Here is a 19,368-nt window from a genome sequence, read left to right on the forward strand (position 1 = left end):
TCTATCCTACTCAATGTATAATGTGACTTAATTAGAAATAAAACATTATTTATAAGCACAAATAGAATGTAAAAAATGACATATACATATGTTTCATTGTAGAAAAGTGTCAGAACTCTTAAGTAATCAGCAGCTGTATATTTGATAAAGACATTAAAGGTGACATGACTAAAATAAAGGGCAGATCTTTGTGGTTAATGCTAGAAATTACTAAAACACCATTTAATCCCAATGTTATGTTCAGTCTCTTTAGTGTTGATAAATTTGTCTGTCTTAATAATGTTTCGTCATTGGCAGAAATATTTTTCTTGATTTATGAAAAACCTTATAATTTGAGTAGTCAGCTTTGTAGCAAGAGTGCAATGTGTGTACATAACAGAAAATAATTTGTGTATTATGGTGCTGCGAATTAGTGCTTCATGGAAGAAAGCTCATCATTCCATTACATTGCCCCAAATTTTTGCAGCTTCATTTGCAGATGGAGCATTATTCATAATTACTCCAATGAATAGTTCAAATTTCCTTAATTGGTTTTTGATTTATATATTCAATATTTCACACTCATTTACTTACACTGGCCACTTTTGATTCAGGTGGAGACAGATATATTGCCTCTCATGAGTGCACTACTGGTGCTAATTGTACTACTTCCTATGATACCTGCACTGCTTGGGCCTTATCTCCAGGACATATTCGAAGTATTCAGGTATATATTGAGTTATGTTTTTGCTTACATGTGTACACTTGCATGCTTGGTCTCTTTTATGGTATACATGTATAATCTAGTATGTGTTTATAAAAGGTTTTTACTTACAAAGGTTTACCTCATATCTCTGAGGCAGGTATAGATATGATGGCTAAACAAACCAAAAAGAATTTTCATTTTTTGGAAATAAGTGGTTGTTGTATAGGTAGCAGACTGCAGTTGGAAATGAAGTTGCGTAAATATTCACGCTTTGTATACACGTCACCATAGTGTTGGTATCAGCTGAGTAGAATGTAGGCCCGCTGTCTGGTATACTCATACCATGATGTGTTTGTACTCTGCAGTAATAAGTAAAGTTTTGTTGACATGGTGTTTCATTTAGGCTTGTGAAGGGAAAAAATAACGTTTGAATGGATTTTGTACAGAGAAAAGCACTTCAACAGTTATTATAAACAGTCTATAGCATCTAATAAAAAAAAACGTAAATGCCTATAAAAATCTGTCACGCATGTGTGTATTGAAATTGTTACTCAATTTAAGAGTTGCCCTACCCTCTGCTACCTATACTAAATATGTAATTAATACACTGTCTTCATATTTCATATAATTTGCATGAAGTACTCTTCGTTTTATAATTCCAAGTATTCAGACTGGGAAATAATGTGCATTGAATCATAGCAGCTTTGTGCACACCTGGGCATCTGTTGTATGTGCTTCCATTAAAGTACTGTAGTGCTCGCAACCATCCTATGGGTAACTGTCACTGTGCATCTAAGTTTTAAATAATCCTTTGTGACAGTTAGTCGCAATGAGCAGTATATACAATCCACATTGCCCCATTTGTAACTGGAAATAACCCTGCTCCATTGAACTGTACAGAGAATGTAGTTTTATTTTTATCTCAACGAAACTGACTATTGTTTGTAGTAATTTTCTGTAGTGAGAAGATTGTCAAGAAAGAGGTTTCTGATCAAAAAACTGGAAACTGTGCAAAGTGTGTGCGCTGCAGTTTGGCACTTCACCATGTGTACTGCAAATAAGCTTTCTTCACTTATTTTGATGATGATAATTATATATTCCACAGCCAAGGCATGGTTTTTGGAATTATAGTGCAGGGATTGAAATGCATAGAAAACTTGTTGTAGATATTGTGTGTGGAATTCTGTATGAACTGAAATGTGACTGTATTATATGAAGATTTTTTTGCTTCTGTGCTGTCGCTTGCTATGGTTATGTTTACACATTGCGAGAATCAGATATCTGAAAAATGCAGTCATCTTAAAATGTTTGATGTCACCTCTTTTGAATGGAACATCACTTTTGGCATAAATAACAGCTCCTCCTGTCTGCGGTGGACATCTTGCATTGAAATTGGATAAAATACACCCTACAAAGGATACTTAATATTTCTTCACTAAGTAAATTATGCTCTGAGGTACAAATAATATAGTGAAGATAGTAATGTGTAATTTCCCAGGCCTCTACTATCAGCAAGTGCTGGTTGCTATTGTGATGAACAGTGCCGGTTTCCTAGCATCTGCGTAATGGAGACTTCTCCTGCCGAGAGATAACTCTCCACCTTGGCTTAATCCAGCTAAAGGGTGTTGCCTTCTGTTTCAATCTGGTGGCTTTAAAAGACAAGTGTTTCCCAAGGATGGCTTGCACTTGTTATAATACCCTATGGGTAACACACTCTTGGAAGTATCAGCAGGCAGCATTACTTTATCGTAGTACTAGGAGCACTAACAGGAAGTGGCCAATTGCAGTGCCTACTTGCTGCTCTGGTGGGCGTGCCTACTTGCTGCTCTGGTGGTAGATTGCCCCCAAAGACCTGTATGTTGAAGCAACTTGAAGCAGGTGAATTGGAATTGTTGGTCGGCAGCCTTGGTAAGATAAGAAGGCAAATTTTAGTTGGTCAGTTGATTTGGGGGAGGGGACCAAACAGAGAGGTCATTGGTCCCAGTGGATTAGGAAAGGATGGGGAAAAAAGTCGGCCGTACCCTTTCAAAGGAACCATCCCAGCATTTAGGGAAATCATGAAAAACCTAAATCGAGATGCCCGGAAATGTGTTTGAACAGTTGTCCTCCAGAATCAATCCAATGTGCTAACTGCTGCGCCACTTCACTCCGTGGCAAATTTTAAGCTCACTGGGGTGGAGATAGTGTGCAGATGTATTTCAGAAAAATGGTTTGTTCTTGAGGCGACTGTTGCTGTTTAACGAATGTACATGACAGCTTGGAAAGAGGCCACCTAACAAGAGCGAGGAGTAGCTAGGCTAGCTGGAGGTGTAGCCTTACTTATGAAGCAGACTTGATGAGGGTATTAGAAGATAATAAATTGCATTTTTCTCCAATGGAAATTTGAAGTATGCAGTTCTTCCGTATGTCTTTACCCTCTTCAACTTTTAGAGTGTGATAGTGTACTGTTTGTAAATGAGATTGTAGAATTCTATTGGTAAGGGTGTAGTAACTGACGTCGGTGTTCTTTGTCCAGTCCAGTGACTGGATTGTTGAGTTTTATGAAACTGGTCATATGGCTGCAGGTCACTGATGAGGAGTATAGAAGAAGTGACTTTTAATCCTGTCTCGTGGATTGATGTGAGGCTAGTGACCCTTATTTTGTTTGATAACATACATGTAATGGGGCATAAAATTTTTCTAGGATTGCCAACAAATGTTTCAGAAGAAGTCAATGGAGCAAAATGTGTATGATTTGTCGTGTACAGCACAGTGAGTTTGCAGACTCTGGCTGTAGCCACGAACTGTACTTCATCAGATCTATGAAAGCTCAGAGACTGTGGATGAGAAGGAATGTATTAAGATCTGTTAGTGACATATCTACTTTACCTTTAATTCTCCAAAAATTTTGATGAAATAAGCTTACTGATCCTTCTGATCTATGCTCTCATTTGCTGAATCAACTTCCAGCGTTATAGGAACCTTCCTCACACTGGGAAACATCCTACATGACATAGCACTAAAAACATTTTGGCACTTCTCTACATTATTACAGGAATTTGGCCTTGGCTGGGTCCAGAACCACCTATATACTGTCCCTTAAAAGCTTAACCATCTCCTTCCACAGGAAATGCAGAACCCCATTTTCCCTCCACCTCCCCCCAGTCACTTCTCACCTCCCGTCCCCTCCCCTCCCCTCAAGTAGAATAGTGTTTTACTTTCCACGCTTGAAGTTGTGTTAGAAGTGATCCTTTAACTTTGTCTGGGATTTCAGTATCAGTTTTTTTGACTGATTCTCCAGGAAAAAAAGGGTTTTGATGTATTTACTTGAATCTTACAACCTAGTGAAGACAATGTAATACCAGCAAGAGTTCAGTAAGGTAAAAGTACAGTCAGACAGTATCTTAATAGGTTGTTCGCTTGCTGGCACTGTGGGAAAAAAGTAACGGCCTGTCACATCATGATGCATAAATAGTAATACTGAACGAAATCAAAGTACTTCCATCCCAAAGTAATAACTCAAAGATTCCGAGATGATAATCAACTTGCAATACAGAAATTTACAATCAATCTTGAAAGGCAAACTTATCAAAAAGCAGCCAGCTTGAGTGACAAAAATATAATACATTTCTAGAAACATTTATTTCTTCTTCGATAGCTCTTTCCCTTTATTTGCAGTACTAATGAGCTGCCGTCAGGGGCTCAGCAGTGTTTTGCTGGGTACGGGTTTGGTGACCCCAGGTTTCCTGAGCTGGGGACTGGTAAGTGCTGCAAATCCCCTGTCAACGCAAGCTCTGTGCATGCTTCAGTGACCACCACACGGTGTGGCGGTGGAACGTTGTGTGTCTCAGGAAATGGGGGATCTTGGCTTGACCGCCCAGCTTGTGAGGACAGGATAAACCTAAAAAAAAACCTCAATCTCAAGGTGTGGTGTGCACTGATGGGATGCATGGCTGTCACGGTGGAACGGTCATTAGTGGGCAACCTCTGGGGAACCTGCTACACCTCAGTTGTATAAGGCTTACTCACGCATGTGGGGCTCTGTCCTAGCTGCTCATGGGACCAAGATGGAACTATCGAAATTGTCATCTTCTCCTCACAGTGGGAAGGGTGTACCGCCTGGGAGTAATCACACCCATTCATCCAAAAGGATGAGAGAAGGTAGTCCTCTCGATAATCAAAATACTTTGGACTGCAGTAACAGGGCTCGTGGAGTTATGAAAGTCATGAATAACATTGTGTTTCTGATGATAAAGAGGTAGGAGGGGGCATTTGGAAAAAGTGTCCCCCTTTTATATCCATAAGGGTTTGGAAGCCATCGCTGGAACATTAAAATCTATAAATCGATTGCGTAATGGCTCATTGTCGGTTGAAACTAACAGGTCAAAGCAGGTAGATCTTCTTAAGAAATTTGCAGAAACTGGGTGATTATGATATTGTTGAGATACACACTTCTCTCAACTCCTGTAAGGGTGTTGTTATGTGCTGAGATATCATGGACATGGACATAGCAGAACTGAAGCAAGAATGGGCATCTTAGGGAATAGTTGATGTAGAGCAAAGAACGTGCAGGAATAGTGGAGCAACTGAAAAGACTGCCTATTTCATTGTCACATTTAATTCTCAGACGTTGCCTAAACATCTTTGGTGGGATTCCTTTGACTTAATGTTCGGCCTTATATTCCAAACCCTACGTGGTGCTATAAATGCCAACATTTTGGCCATACAACCATGAGTTGTGGAGGTGAAGCGGTCTGCGGGAACTACGGAAAAGCCACTCAGGATACTGGGACTCACTGCCCATCTCCAGCAATCTGCATCAATTTCTCTGAGAACCACCCAGTCTGGAGCCAAGACTGCCCTGTTTTTGCTGAAGAACACAAAATACAGGAGATAAGTGACCAAGCAGATCCCCCACGCCGAAGCCAAAAAGGAATGTAAGGTGACGAAACCTCCTATCTTTGCGACCTCATATTCTTCCATGGTGCTGAAACGTATTCCCAAGACGGACACTTCGACCAGACGACGCCTAGTGTGCCTGTATCCACCACAAGTACCTGTACATGCACATGTACATTTCAAGGGAAAAAGAGTAAGGATAAAGCAATCCAGGGAGCTGCACCAGTAAAGACCAACAACAGTTCCACAATGAGCATCCAGAAGGTAAAAGATGATCAGAGTGCCTCTCAATGCCCCCTTCCCCCCCTCATCCTCGAAGGGACAGGATGCAGGGAAAGGCTTACGACGTTCAGGTCAAAAGCTGTCTCAAGTGCCATCAGACATTATTCTTTTCCATCTGACTGTTGAGGAGGATATCATGGAGATAGATGCCTTGGACCCAGGCAGCCCCTCCACTCCCCCTCTCTCTTCAAGTGCTTCATCTCCCCAATGCAAAGATAGGAGTAAATTAAAACGGCACTGATGACATGGCTTCCATACTATAGTGGAACATGAATGGGTTCAGGACTCATGTGGAGGAACTGTTTACAAGAAACATATTTTAAAGATACAATGCCCCTGTGCTGCAGGGATATATGCTATAGCACAAGGAAGATTTATTGGGGGAAAGGGCCAAGGGAGGTGTCACAGTGTTTGTCACTAATATGCACCACTCCTCTGTTCTCCCCTTGGCTACTGACCTGCAAGCAGTTGCAGTTCAAATTCATGTATGTCGAAGGATCACTGTTTGCTCATTGTATTTACCTCCGCAAGATGCACTAGACTCTGAGACTCTCATGGATCTAATCATACATCTCCCATGACCATACCTCCTCCTGGGAGACTTCAGTGCCCATCATGTCCTTTGGGGCTCGACCAATACTTGCCCTTGGGGTTGGGTTTTGGAGGGCCTCATAATGTCTCACAAGCTGTGCATCCTCAACACAGATACTCACACACATTTCTCTACTGCTACTGGGTCATTCACAGCCATCGACCTCTCTTTGTTCTCCCGCCCTCGCTGACACTTTTCAGTGGGAGGTCATTGACGACCTTCATTCCAGTGACCATTTCCCAATCCCCCTTCTTCACCTACTGAATTGCTCCCCACCTGAAGTTAAGTCCCAAAATGGTCAACAGGGCGAAGTGGATGCGTTTGAGGCAGCTGGCTGTGTTCGAACACTGTGACAGCATCCAAGGATGGGTGGACCATATAACACAAGCGATCCATCGTGCTGCTGACCTCTCCATCCCGCAGTCCTCAGGTCCTCTTAGGAAGCAACCAGTACCTTGACGGAGAGACGGGTGCCGTTCTTAGTCATTCTAAATGCTGACTGACAGCTGACAACCTTAGGGCCTTTAGAGTCGTGAGGGCCAAGGCTCGATGCATTGAGGAGGATAAGAAAAGATTATGGCAAGCGTTCCTAGACTCCATCAATCATTCCACTTCTTCTATAAAAGTATGGGAAGCCATCTGGAGGATTTCTGGTAACTGCAGCTGTTTATGGATAGCAGCAGTGGTGAAACAGGGGTGCCTCCAAACACCCAGAGACATTGCTCACACGCTGGCTGAACATTTTGCACAAACTACTGCCAATGGAAACCAGGATCCGGCATTTCGTCGGAATCTTGTGACTGTAGATGGAAAAGTTGGACCAACAGTTGTGAGGCCTACAACTCCCCTTTCTTCATGTGGGAGCTTGAATCTGCACTGACTGAGATTTATGACACTGCACCCAGTCACAACCAAATCTGGTACTGCATACTTTGACATTTGCCAGTGGCACCAAAGAAATTCCTCAAATGTTTTAATCTAGTATGGCAGACAGGCAACTTCCCCAACTCATGGAGGGAGGCAGTTCTGATCCCTCTCTTCAAATCAGGAAAGGACTGCAAATGTCACAGTAGTTATCGGAGTATCGCACAAACGAACTGTGTATGAAAGACCCTGGAGTGAATGGTTAACCATTGTCTGGTCTGGTTGTTAAGAGGCGAGGCAACACCTTACCGACATCAGTGCGGATTCCGAAGATTTCGGTCCACTGTCGACATTCTGAACCTCCTAGAGGTGGCTATTCAGCAGACTTTCCTCCGTAAGCATCACTGTATTGGCATATTCTTTGGTACAAGCAAGGTATAAGATGCTACTTGGAGAGACTGTTTTTCTTGCACAACTGCATCAATGGGGCTTTCGTGGCCACCTCCCCATCTTCTACAGACTTCCCTTTCTCAGCGGTGTTTTAAGACCCGATTTAGTGACAGGCTGTCTGATCGATTTGAGCAGGAGAATGGCTTTCCTCAGGGCAGTGTTTAAAGTGTTATCCTCTTTGCCATAGCCGTCAACAGTATCGCATCTCTGGTAACGAGTGCTGTACAGTGCTCCTTATTTGTAGACAATTTTGCTGTTTTCTGTCCTTCCTCAGTGTTGCAATGGTGAGCTGTCAGTTGCAACTTCAGTGCAGAGGTTAGAGGAGTGGGCTGCAAAGATGGGTTTCCAGTTTTTTTCAGAAAAGTGTGTGTGTGTGTGTGTGTGTGTGTGTGTGTGTGTGTGTGTGTGTGTGTGTGTGTTCATTTTAATCATTCTAGTCACCTTTTTAATTTGCCTGCATTGAATGTGGGGGTACACCATCACCATCCTACATTTTAGAGATACAGTGTGTTTTCTGGGCCTCATTTTTGACTTCAGATTGTCGTGGTTACCACACCTGCGAGACCTGAAAGCCAGAACCCTGAAGGCACTGAACATCAAGTGCCTTAGCCACAGGTCTTGGGGACAGGAGAGGGCACATCTCCGTCAGTTTTATCGGGCTTTTGTGTGTTCGCGGCTGGACTATGGTTGTATGGTGTATGGGTCAGTGAGGCCCTCTTACTTGTGGATCATCGACACTGTCCAAGGTGATTTGGCTGGCCACAGGTGCTTGTCGGACCATTCCCATGCCTAGCATCTGTGTTGAGGCAAGGCAACTGCCACTTACCATCTGGTGCCAGCTCCTCATGGTGCTTCAGGTGTGAAAGTTCCTTGCAGCTCCAACTTCACCTTCACACCATACTCTTGCTTGTCTACCTCTGGATCACCTTTTCTCCAACCGTCCACGAGGCATGACACCATTTGGGATCCTTGTGCAGCATGTGCTTGAGTTACTCGGTGTGGAGCCAGTACAACCCCAAAGTTTTAACTGTCTGCCACTGTGGTTACTGGAGAGGCCCAGAGTGATTTTAGATTTGGTGTGATACAGGAAGGATAGCACTTCTGCTTCCATTTTTAATGCAATATTCTCTGACATTTTGTCTGAGTACCACGACCATGTAGCTGTTTTTACAGGTGGGTTTAAGCAAGGGGGGGACTATTGGTTGCCCTGTCATTTTCTCACATCATGTCCTCAAGTTCAGAGAGCCTTCACAATTTACCACCTTCGTTGCAGAATTATATGCGAACTTGCGAGCACTAGAGCAGATGAGATGTTCTCCCTGTGTTAGATTTCTCGTCTGCTCAGATTCTCTGAGCGCCTTTTACCATCTTCAATGTTTGAACCCAGCAGATAAAGTAATTCAGGATGCCATCATACAACTACAATGACGAGGGAAGTAGGTGTCTTTTTGCTGGGTACCTGGGCACATTGGAATTGCGAGGAATGAAAGGGCAGATCAAGCAACCAAGGAGGCGTGTAGTGATACTCTGGTATTTCGATGTGCTATCCCCCTACGTGCTATCACCTCGCTGTTGAGATACAAAGTCATATGTCGATGGGAAGACGAGTGGCTGGCAGTGACAGATAACAAGCTTGGTGTCATCAAGCCCATAATTTGGCTGTGGTGTACTTTCTTCCAGCCACATCGGCGAGACGAGGTCCTTCTTACTCGTCTTCGCATAGGCCACATGACATGTGTATTCTTACTCTGGCAAGAGGACCTTCCAGTGTGTGGTGCTTGTGGCGTGCAGATCATGGTGCACCACATTTTATTGTATGCATTTTATTTGCCAACCAACAGACTGTGGTGGATTAGATGGTGGATCTGCCGTCTGTTTTATGTAATGATCAAACAAACATGGTTAGGGTTTTAAAGTTTCATGAATTGTCCTACGTTTTTAACAAGGTTCTTAATGTGTCAAAAGGTGGCTGGCTCACCCTAGTTCTTGTAAGTGGTCAGCCAGTCACATGTGCCTGTGCATTTCTTTTAGTTCTTCTGTATTCTGTTTTCTCTGTGTTTTAATTTCTTGATTAGCTCTCTTCCCTCCTAATTGGTTTTAGTGTAAGTGAGAGTGCATGTGATACAGAGTGCTTGTGTGGTCATTTCGAGTGCATCTTCATCTCCACTTTCATTTGTTTTCATAAGTGGAAGGGTGCTGATGAGCTCACTGTTGGGTGCCCATCAAATTCACACACACACACACACACACACACACACACACACACACACACACACTCACTCTCTCTCTCTCTCTCTCTCTCTCTCTCTCTCTCTCTCTAATGAGCCAGTAGTTTGTGTAAGTAATTGAATTAGAATATCATGTAGGAAGAAATAGCATCTGTATCATATGAAAAACATTCACAACCCAGTTGTAGAATTTCACTACAGACAATCCTTCAAAGGGCCAAAGAAAGTCATCAGGAAAAAAAAAAAGAAAAAAAGACTCATTACACCAAAAAGAGAGAACTTTCAGAACAAAATTAAAACTATATTATAAACTGTTGTGGCAGAATGTAGTTTCTCAGTATATAACCTCGCTTGCGCAGATATGAAACTGTTGGTAATTGATGAGTTACACAAGATATTAAATAAATTACTGTCAATAGTCAACACATTAAATTTATGCTCTGTTGGTGTAGGTAATTATGCAGAACCTTTAAAACTTGGCATTCCAAGATGCCTGTGGCAAGCATAGGGCCGTGAGCTTTTGCAGTGTTACTTCCTTGATCTGTGCTGTAGTTTTACCCTGTATTGTTTCTCTGGCTTGGTCTCTGACAGATTCCCTGCTGACAACCTAGCTTGCTTGTAGGACATCAATTATGGCTTTTTCCACTTTGTTTCTTTATTTCACACTTGTGATCAGTTAACTCCTGGTTGGTCTCCATGTGTGTGTTTGACCTCCACCTTTCCAAATTTTTTTACAGGGGAAGCTTGCCAGTCCATGTGGGGGATCACACTATTGATGAGAGCTGCCACTTCCTTGTGTGTGCCTAGGAGTAGATATCTGTCTGTTTGGGGACACTGGGACTCTGGACTGTAGCCACCAAACCAGATGGGCATAGCTCTGCCTGAGTAGTGCCCAAGGGGAGGACCCTCTTTTGGAGAAAGCAGCAGTGTGGCAGATATTTGGCACCTAGAAAAGACCTAAGTTATCAGCTGGAGGCAGTAACACTCTGGCAATCTCTTCAAACTTGGATTCTTCAGTGCCAATTGTTATTACCCTAAGAACTTCGTTCTTGGCCCCACCATGAGAGGGAAGCTCAACCAAGCAAAATGCAGAAACCTAAATCTCTTTGTTTCTGGTTTGCATGAATGGAGGGTCCTTATTACTTAATAAGCCAATATTGTTTGTGTATAATAGTGAAAGTGTATTTGGAGAAAAATCTTCCCGTAGTAAAATACTGAGTGGTTCCATCTTTATTAAAATGGTGAATCCTGTCCAGTTTCAAGCATTAAAAAACCCTTGATGTGCCTATTATCATATCATCCCATAAACACCTGAAATGTTACAGGTTTAAATTTTCATTGGAACTTAATGCTGCAGATGGATGAAGAGCTATGCTAACACTTCAAGAAATGATTGATCCATTTCGTATGTCATTTGTTGAGGACCACCAGACAAAATGATTTATCCCAGAGTGTTCTTCCTTACTTTTGAGGGTACTTACTTCCTGATAGTCAAAATCACAGTTTACCTTTGTAGTGAGAAACTGTCAAAGAGAATTGTAAACAAAAAATACAAATTGCTGGAGATCACACTGTTGGACTTGGAACGTATGTTCACGGATGTTCCACTCTTACCGGTGATAATGATCTTAACCAGGACGCCCTTAACATGATAATTCATTGAGAATGCAATAGGTATTACTGTCACCTACCGGAATATCCTTTTGGTTTGCACTCTGTGGTCCTCTTCAAGAAATGTATTTCACTGGTGACCATTCTCTAACCCTTTAAGGTTACCATGCCTTCTACTTGAACCTTGGCCCTGGAAGAATGGCTTGAGAGACATCGGTTTGCACAGATATAATCGGTGAATGGATTCTGCAACATTCCACATTGGAAGCAGTAGCAGTGAGAGTGCAAATGACCCCAGCAATCACTGTTTGTAATGTTTATTTACTCACAGGCAGGGCAGTTGAGATGGCCACCTTAATCCAACAATTCTCCCTGCCCATTTTGTGTGCATGCATGTGCATGTGCATGTAAGACCTTGTCCTTTCTTTATCACCACTCGACAGACCCATTGGCATATTGGTGTCACCTGACAGCCAAATACCAGTCGTATACCTTCGCTGTCGCCTTCCCCTCTTCTGTCATTGATGAGGCTTTGTGGGTTGTCTCTAACACGATTGTCCTTGTCACAGGTGTTACAACCCTTTATACATGCCCACTCAACTGGCAACCTATGGTGGACCAAAGATTTTGTGAGAGCTATTCAAAACCATTAAACAGCCCTACAGTGTCTCAAGTGACATCCTTCAGAGTGCTGTCATCACTTTTGAGTGGCTTTGCATAAAGACTAACAATCTAATTAACACAATTAGAAGGAATACTTATTTTAAACATAGCTGCGTAACAGCAACGGTTCCACGTAATCAGATAAAAAACAGCCGACCAGTTGCAAAGGATAAAGTAATCTTTACCTAGATTTCAATAGGTTTAAACCTATCTTCTTCAGAAGACGGCCTGAGGAAAATGAACATCATGTTTTATATGAAAGGTATACTCATAGGTCAAGTTTAAAGTTTAACATATATTAGGAGGCTCTTGTGTTACAAAATATGAGATAAATTTCTTGTACTTACAGTATTACATTAACATGGCATGATACGTCGTTGCAATTTTTACAAACATCTCCATAGCTCCATTAGTTCAAATACAATATAGCCCTAAGAGTAGGGTTCGTCAGATAAATAAAATTAAGTACATGGAAGTCGGAGAGCGTATAAGCAACTGAGTAAAATCGGCCTGCGTGGTAGCAATGCGGCCAGGGCAGGTGGCGCTCAGGTCGCGTACTATGTGCCGATTGGCGTACTGAAGCAACATGTAAAATATAAATATTAGTTGCGTCTTTAGATGGAGTGACAGTGAATAAAATGAAAGCGTTTAACATTCCCATTATAACAATGTGGGAGCCTTAGAAATAGTAACGTAGAAACATACATCAAAAGGCAGGTGGCTCATACGCCATGAGTTACATGCAGTGGCATATACAGCCAAATAAAATTATATTACCATATTAGTGAAGCACACAGAACGTATATAAGTCAAAACTTTAAGCATAAACAGTGATGGCATCTTAAGACAAATTACGAAACCTGGTCCACAATTTAGTTATTATACATTCACTGGGATCCGAGGCTTTAAGATAAGCGAGAATTACATGAGGGCCGGTGTAGTGGCAGCCATACATCATGAGTAAATCACATTGCATAAAAGGTAGTGAGCTTAGAGATATAAAAGTCCATTATAGCTTCCTGAGGAAAAAGACTACTGAGGTTATCAACATTAATGTTACGAATTAACTAATACGGGTTTAAAGCCTTCCAAAAATTGTCTACAGGCAAGGTTCAACTGATCGTTGAGTATATTGCCGTCTTTCAGCTCTAGATGTTTAAAAATAAATAGCTCTTCCCACAGATCTAATCTCCGTCCTTTAACTTGTCTGTGTAGGATAATCGTGTCTTCTAACTGTTTAGGCGTATGGCCGGCTATCCAGAGGTGTTCAGCAAAAGTAGAGTTGTGAACATTAGCTCCTTTTTTTCCTAATAGATGTTCTTTATATCGTGTTTTAACAGCTCTGCCTGTTTGACCAATATAATATGAGGGGCAGTTACTACAGGTTATTTTGTATACACCTGAATTAGAAAACCAATTGTTAGCAATTTCTACTGAATGTATAAGATTTCTTTTTAAACTGTTGTCTGTAGAAAAGGAGACGTTACAGTTATATTTTTTAGTTAGAAGACGTTTAATCCTATATGATATGTTACCCAAGAAAGGGATGGAAATAAATTTTTTAGTTTCTGTGGTATCAGTGGGGAGGTTATTACTCAAAGTCGAACAATTTTTGGAAATTTTCTTATTAAGCAGGTGATCGATCATGTTCTGGTTGTATCCATTATTAACAGCGATCGTTTTGATGACATTCAATTCTTTTTGTTGATCTGCAGGTGATAAAGGCGTGGTTACCATTCGGTGAATGGCGGAATGAAAAAACGCCAATTTGTGCGCTTTAGGATGAGTTGAGTCAGCAGGAATGACATTATCTGAATATGTTTCCTTGCGGAAGATATTGAAATGGAAGGTATTATCTTGTATAGAAATTGTTAAATCTAAAAAATTAAGTTCACCACGCCTTTATCACCTGCAGATCAACAAAAAGAATTGAATGTCATCAAAACGATCGCTGTTAATAATGGATACAACCAGAACATGATCGATCACCTGCTTAATAAGAAAATTTCCAAAAATTGTTCGACTTTGAGTAATAACCTCCCCACTGATACCACAGAAACTAAAAAATTTATTTCCGTCCCTTTCTTGGGTAACATATCATATAGGATTAAACGTCTTCTAACTAAAAAATATAACTGTAACGTCTCCTTTTCTACAGACAACAGTTTAAAAAGAAATCTTATACATTCAGTAGAAATTGCTAACAATTGGTTTTCTAATTCAGGTGTATACAAAATAACCTGTAGTAACTGCCCCTCATATTATATTGGTCAAACAGGCAGAGCTGTTAAAACACGATATAAAGAACATCTATTAGGAAAAAAAGGAGCTAATGTTCACAACTCTACTTTCGCTGAACACCTCTGGATAGCCGGCCATACGCCTAAACAGTTAGAAGACACGATTATCCTACACAGACAAGTTAAAGGACGGAGATTAGATCTGTGGGAGGAGCTATTTATTTTTAAACATCTAGAGCTGAAAGACGGCAATATACTCAACGATCAGTTGAACCTTGCCTGTAGACAATTTTTGGAAGGCTTTAAACCCGTATTAGTTAATTCATAACATTAATGTTGATAACCTCAGTAGTCTTTTTCCTCAGGAAGCTATAATGGACTTTTATATCTCTAAGCTCACTACCTTTTATGCAATGTGATTTACTCATGATGTATGGCTGCCACTACACCGGCCCTCATGTAATTCTCGCTTATCTTAAAGCCTCGGATCCCAGTGAATGTATAATAACTAAATTGTGGACCAGGTTTCGTAATTTGTCTTAAGATGCCATCACTGTTTATGCTTAAAGTTTTGACTTATATACGTTCTGTGTGCTTCACTAATATGGTAATATAATTTTATTTGGCTGTATATGCCACTGCATGTAACTCATGGCGTATGCGCCACCTGCCTTTTGATGTATGTTTCTACGTTACTATTTCTAAGGCTCCCACATTGTTATAATGGGAATGTTAAACGCTTTCATTTTATTCACTGTCACTCCATCTAAAGACGCAATTAATATTTATATTTTACATGTTGCTTCAGTACGCCAATCGGCACATAGTACGCGACCTGAGCGCCACCTGCCCTGGCCGCATTGCTACCACGCAGGCCGATTTTACTCAGTTGCTTATACGCTCTCCGACTTCCATGTACTTAATTTTATTTATCTGACGAACCCTACTCTTAGGGCTATATTGTATTTGAACTAATGGAGCTATGGAGATGTTTGTAAAAATTGCAACAACGTATCATGCCATGTTAATGTAATACTGTAAGTACAAGAAATTTATCTCATATTTTGTAACACAAGAGCCTCCTAATATATGTTAAACTTTAAACTTGACCTATGAGTATACCTTTCATATAAAACATGATGTTCATTTTCCTCAGGCCGTCTTCTGAAGAAGATAGGTTTAAACCTATTGAAACCTAGGTAAAGATTACTTTATCCTTTGCAACTGGTCGGCTGTTTTTTATCTGATTAGAAGGAATACTGCCTCTTGGGAAACATATAGAGCTTCATTCAAGGTGTGAGTCAAATTACGTGGTCTACTGGAGTGCTAAAGATTTAAAACTGTTCTGAATTTCTTGTTCATGATATTCCTTCCAATGTGCTGATTCTTGCCAAACACTTCATGACTGTGTCAGCATTTTGTCATCAGGCTACTCTTTGAACACTTAAGGCAAGTTAAAAATTACCCTGTCTTTTACCCTTCCTTCCAACTGTAACCCTGTTTGGAAGGTAGGAGACAAGGTACTGGCAGAATTGAAGCTGTGAGGACGGATCATGAGTCGTGCTTGGGTAGCTTAAATGGTAGAGCACTTGCCCATGAAAGGCAAAAGACCTGAGTTCGAGTCTCAATCTAGCACACAGTTTTAATCTGCCAGGAAGCTTCATATCAGTGCACACTATGCTGCAGAGTAAAAATCTCATTTTCATAACCCTGTATTATGTAATGAACCTTTCACTGATTGGAATCTGCTTCATGCTTGTGAGTTGGCCCAGTCTCTGATTTGAATCATAAACAGATGATCAAGCATCTAAATGTTACTCAATTTCTGCCTGTCTTCAACTGTATTTGGCTGGAGGACGTTTTTCCTTCGACGTGGAGAGAGAATGTCGTCATCCTAATCTGTAAACAAGGCAAAAACTTAATGTCCATCTACAGCTACTGACCGATTAGTCTCACCAACAAGACCGGCAGACTGCTTGAAACCTAAACAATGTGCCCACCAAACTGCTTGAAAGTTTGGTAGCCTGGCAATTGTGCTGGGTTCTCCAATTGTGAGGCCTTTCAGTCTTATCAGTGTGGTTGCTGGGAGGGGCCGGCCGGAGTGGCCGTGCGGTTCTAGGCGCTACAGTCTGGAGCCGAGCGACCGCTACGGTCGCAGGTTCGAATCCTGCATCGGGCATGGATGTGTGTGATGTCCTTAGGTTAGTTAGGTTTAATTAGTTCTAAATTCTAGGCAACTGATGACCTCAGAAGTTAAGTCACATAGTGCTCAGAGCCATATTTTTTTGCTGGGAGGGACAATCTACAACAAATTATCTGGTTAGGTTAGATATAGCAGTCTGACAGGCATTTTCTAAATGTCAGCATCTCTTTCCAGTCTTTTATCTACATAAGGCATAAACACCACCACGTATGCCATCAAATTTTACTTGTCCTCCATGGCTGAACTTTCAGTGGTCCCCACTGATGTCAGGTTTTATCCCATCATCCATCTTGGATTGGAATTGGTATGTTGCTGAGCTACCCACGAGTCCCAAGCACAGCATCTGGCAGGGCACCGTGCTGAGCTACCCGTGGGTCCAAGAGAATGGCATCTGCCAGGGCTCTGTGCTGAGCTTTGCTCTCTTCCTTATTGCAATCTATGGGGCTAATGATCTCTGATGTACAAGTGGTTTACCTGCGCTGTACAAAGTTGATGAGTTTTGCATTTGGGTATAACTTCCAGTATGTATCCTTGTCCGAATGCTTGCTTGCAGGAGCCAGCAGTCTGCTTGCGCTTGCAGTGCGCTTAGACGTGCACAGTCCCGATTTTTGAGTAATCGCTGATAAAGAGCCGATGTGGCTGCTCAGTTTTCATCAACTAAAGACTAGCTTCATGAGAAAGTTTTAATACTGCCTGATTCCACATCCACACCTTTTGATGTGCAGATTGTGCTACTCTACTTCTAACTGGACTGTGGTTTCCAGGTTTGTGGCTCAGTGGATCCTTCAGCTTTGAAATTAACAGTAATTCTTGGTTTGTCTCCTGCTGCACGCTGGATCTGGGGTTCTATGACCATACCTCCTCTTCCAGTTGCCTTGGCCATCCGTTAATTGCTTTTAGATGCAGTTAGCCCTTTTTCTGGAGCATCTCATTTCACTTTTTAGGAGTAGCAGATGAGGCCTTAAGTATTCCTTATCCTTTATACCGGCTGCTCATGAAATAAGAGGTGAACTGGTTTATATCTTCCACCAGTGGACTAGATTCTAATCATCTATTTAATACTTGGACTATAATGAATTAGTGGTGGGACAGTTTTGGGAGCGACACCCCTGTCACATGCTGAACCGGGGGCACTCACCTGCCATCACCCATCTACTGATCTGATTGTTTCTCTCGCCTTATTTTACTGCTGCCAGTCCAGCAGATGTTCATTACATTTTTAGCCCTCTCACTTTTACTTTTATTAGTCTCCTGATTAGATGGCATTATTTATTCTGCTACTGTCTAGCACTTAATTGAATTGCAGGGCGGGTTTGAAGGGAAGTGAGTCACATGTGTGAGGTTTATGTTACCACAGATAAACACTGGAGATAGCCCCCTGCGGGTTCGGGGGTTAGAATAGGCCTGCGGTATTCCTGCCTGTCGTAAGAGGCGACTAAAAGGAGTCTCACATGTTTTGGCCTTATGTGATGGTCCCCTCTCGGGTTTGACCTCCATCTTTCTAAATTATTCCGAAGAGAGAGCCAATTGGGGAAGGGCGCCTTACATGGTGCACTGTATCCGTCGTGCAATTAGACCTTTCGCCGGCTTTCACGTCGTTGCAATGGTGTCCCGCTCGTTTTCGATCTTTAGGGCGGGGATACGTCCCTGGGTGCGATTACCACGCTGCCCTCTGCAGTGTTTCTTTTAACTGCGACGACGACCTTGGACAGTTTTGCACCTAAGATCCAGCACGGTAGCCAGTCCGTTGTGGTGGGGCCGCCATGTACCCTCTTGGTTGTAGCCCCCTGACAACACAGGGATCGCTCTACTGATGCCTGCGCCGTTAACTCCCCACGTATGCCAAGGAGTAGATGCCTATCCTCCTGGGGTATCAGGACTCCCGGCAACGGCCATCCTGCCAGGTGGCCTTTGCTGTGGCTGGGTGGCGCCCGTGGGGAGGACCCTTGGTCGGAGTAGGTGGCATCAGGGCGGATGACCCGCAATGAAGCGTGGTACATCATCTCTCGCTGGCGGCCAGCCGCCAGCAGTCTCTAAGCGTTCTCGGGCTCAATTTAATGCTCAGAAGTACGATCCGAAAACGTTCCCCTCCCTGGCCACGCCGTGGGAAGAGCGTAAGTCCCAGGATGGAGGTAACAGTTATTCGCCCCGATTCTTAGTTTGCACGAGAGCTGATGGGGAGTCTTTTCTCTCCACAAAGCCTCAGTTCTTCGTCGAGCATTTAGAGGACAAGTTTGGGGAGGTGGAGGGCTTGTCTAAAATGCGCTCTGGCTCAGTACTGATACAAACGGCATCCTCCGCCCAGTCACGCAGGTTACTTGCTTGTGACAAGTTGGGGGATGTTAACGTTACTATTACTCCCCATAAGAGTTTAAATATGGTCCAGGGTGTTATTTTCCATAGGGACCTCCTTTTGCAGTCTGATGACGAGCTGCGCGCCAACTTAGAACGTAGAGGTGTTCATTTCGTCCGGCGCGTTCATCGGGGTCCGAGGGACAATCAGGTTGCTACCGGTGCCTTCATCTTGGCCTTCGAGGGTGATACGTTACCGGAAAAGGTCAAGGTGATGGTCTACCGATGTGACGTCAAGCCCTATATCCCTCCCCCGATGCGGTGCTTCAAGTGCTGGAAGTTCGGCCATATGTCTTCCCGCTGCACTTCCAGCCTCACAT

General features: G+C 42.5%; 1 protein-coding gene across 1 annotated transcript in view; it reads left to right on the plus strand.

The window, feature by feature from the left end:
- LOC126188407 (hamartin) overlaps positions 1–19,368 on the plus strand; it is a 281,221-nt gene that overhangs the window by 33,127 nt on the left and 228,726 nt on the right. Inside the window, exon 5 of the mRNA XM_049930009.1 lies at positions 594–706. Within this exon, the coding sequence (XP_049785966.1) occupies positions 594–706 (113 nt within the window). The remainder of the gene's footprint in view (positions 1–593; positions 707–19,368) is intronic.

The sequence above is a fragment of the Schistocerca cancellata genome, chromosome 5 (genome assembly GCF_023864275.1).
Source record: "Schistocerca cancellata isolate TAMUIC-IGC-003103 chromosome 5, iqSchCanc2.1, whole genome shotgun sequence".
NCBI lineage: Eukaryota > Metazoa > Arthropoda > Insecta > Orthoptera > Acrididae > Schistocerca > Schistocerca cancellata.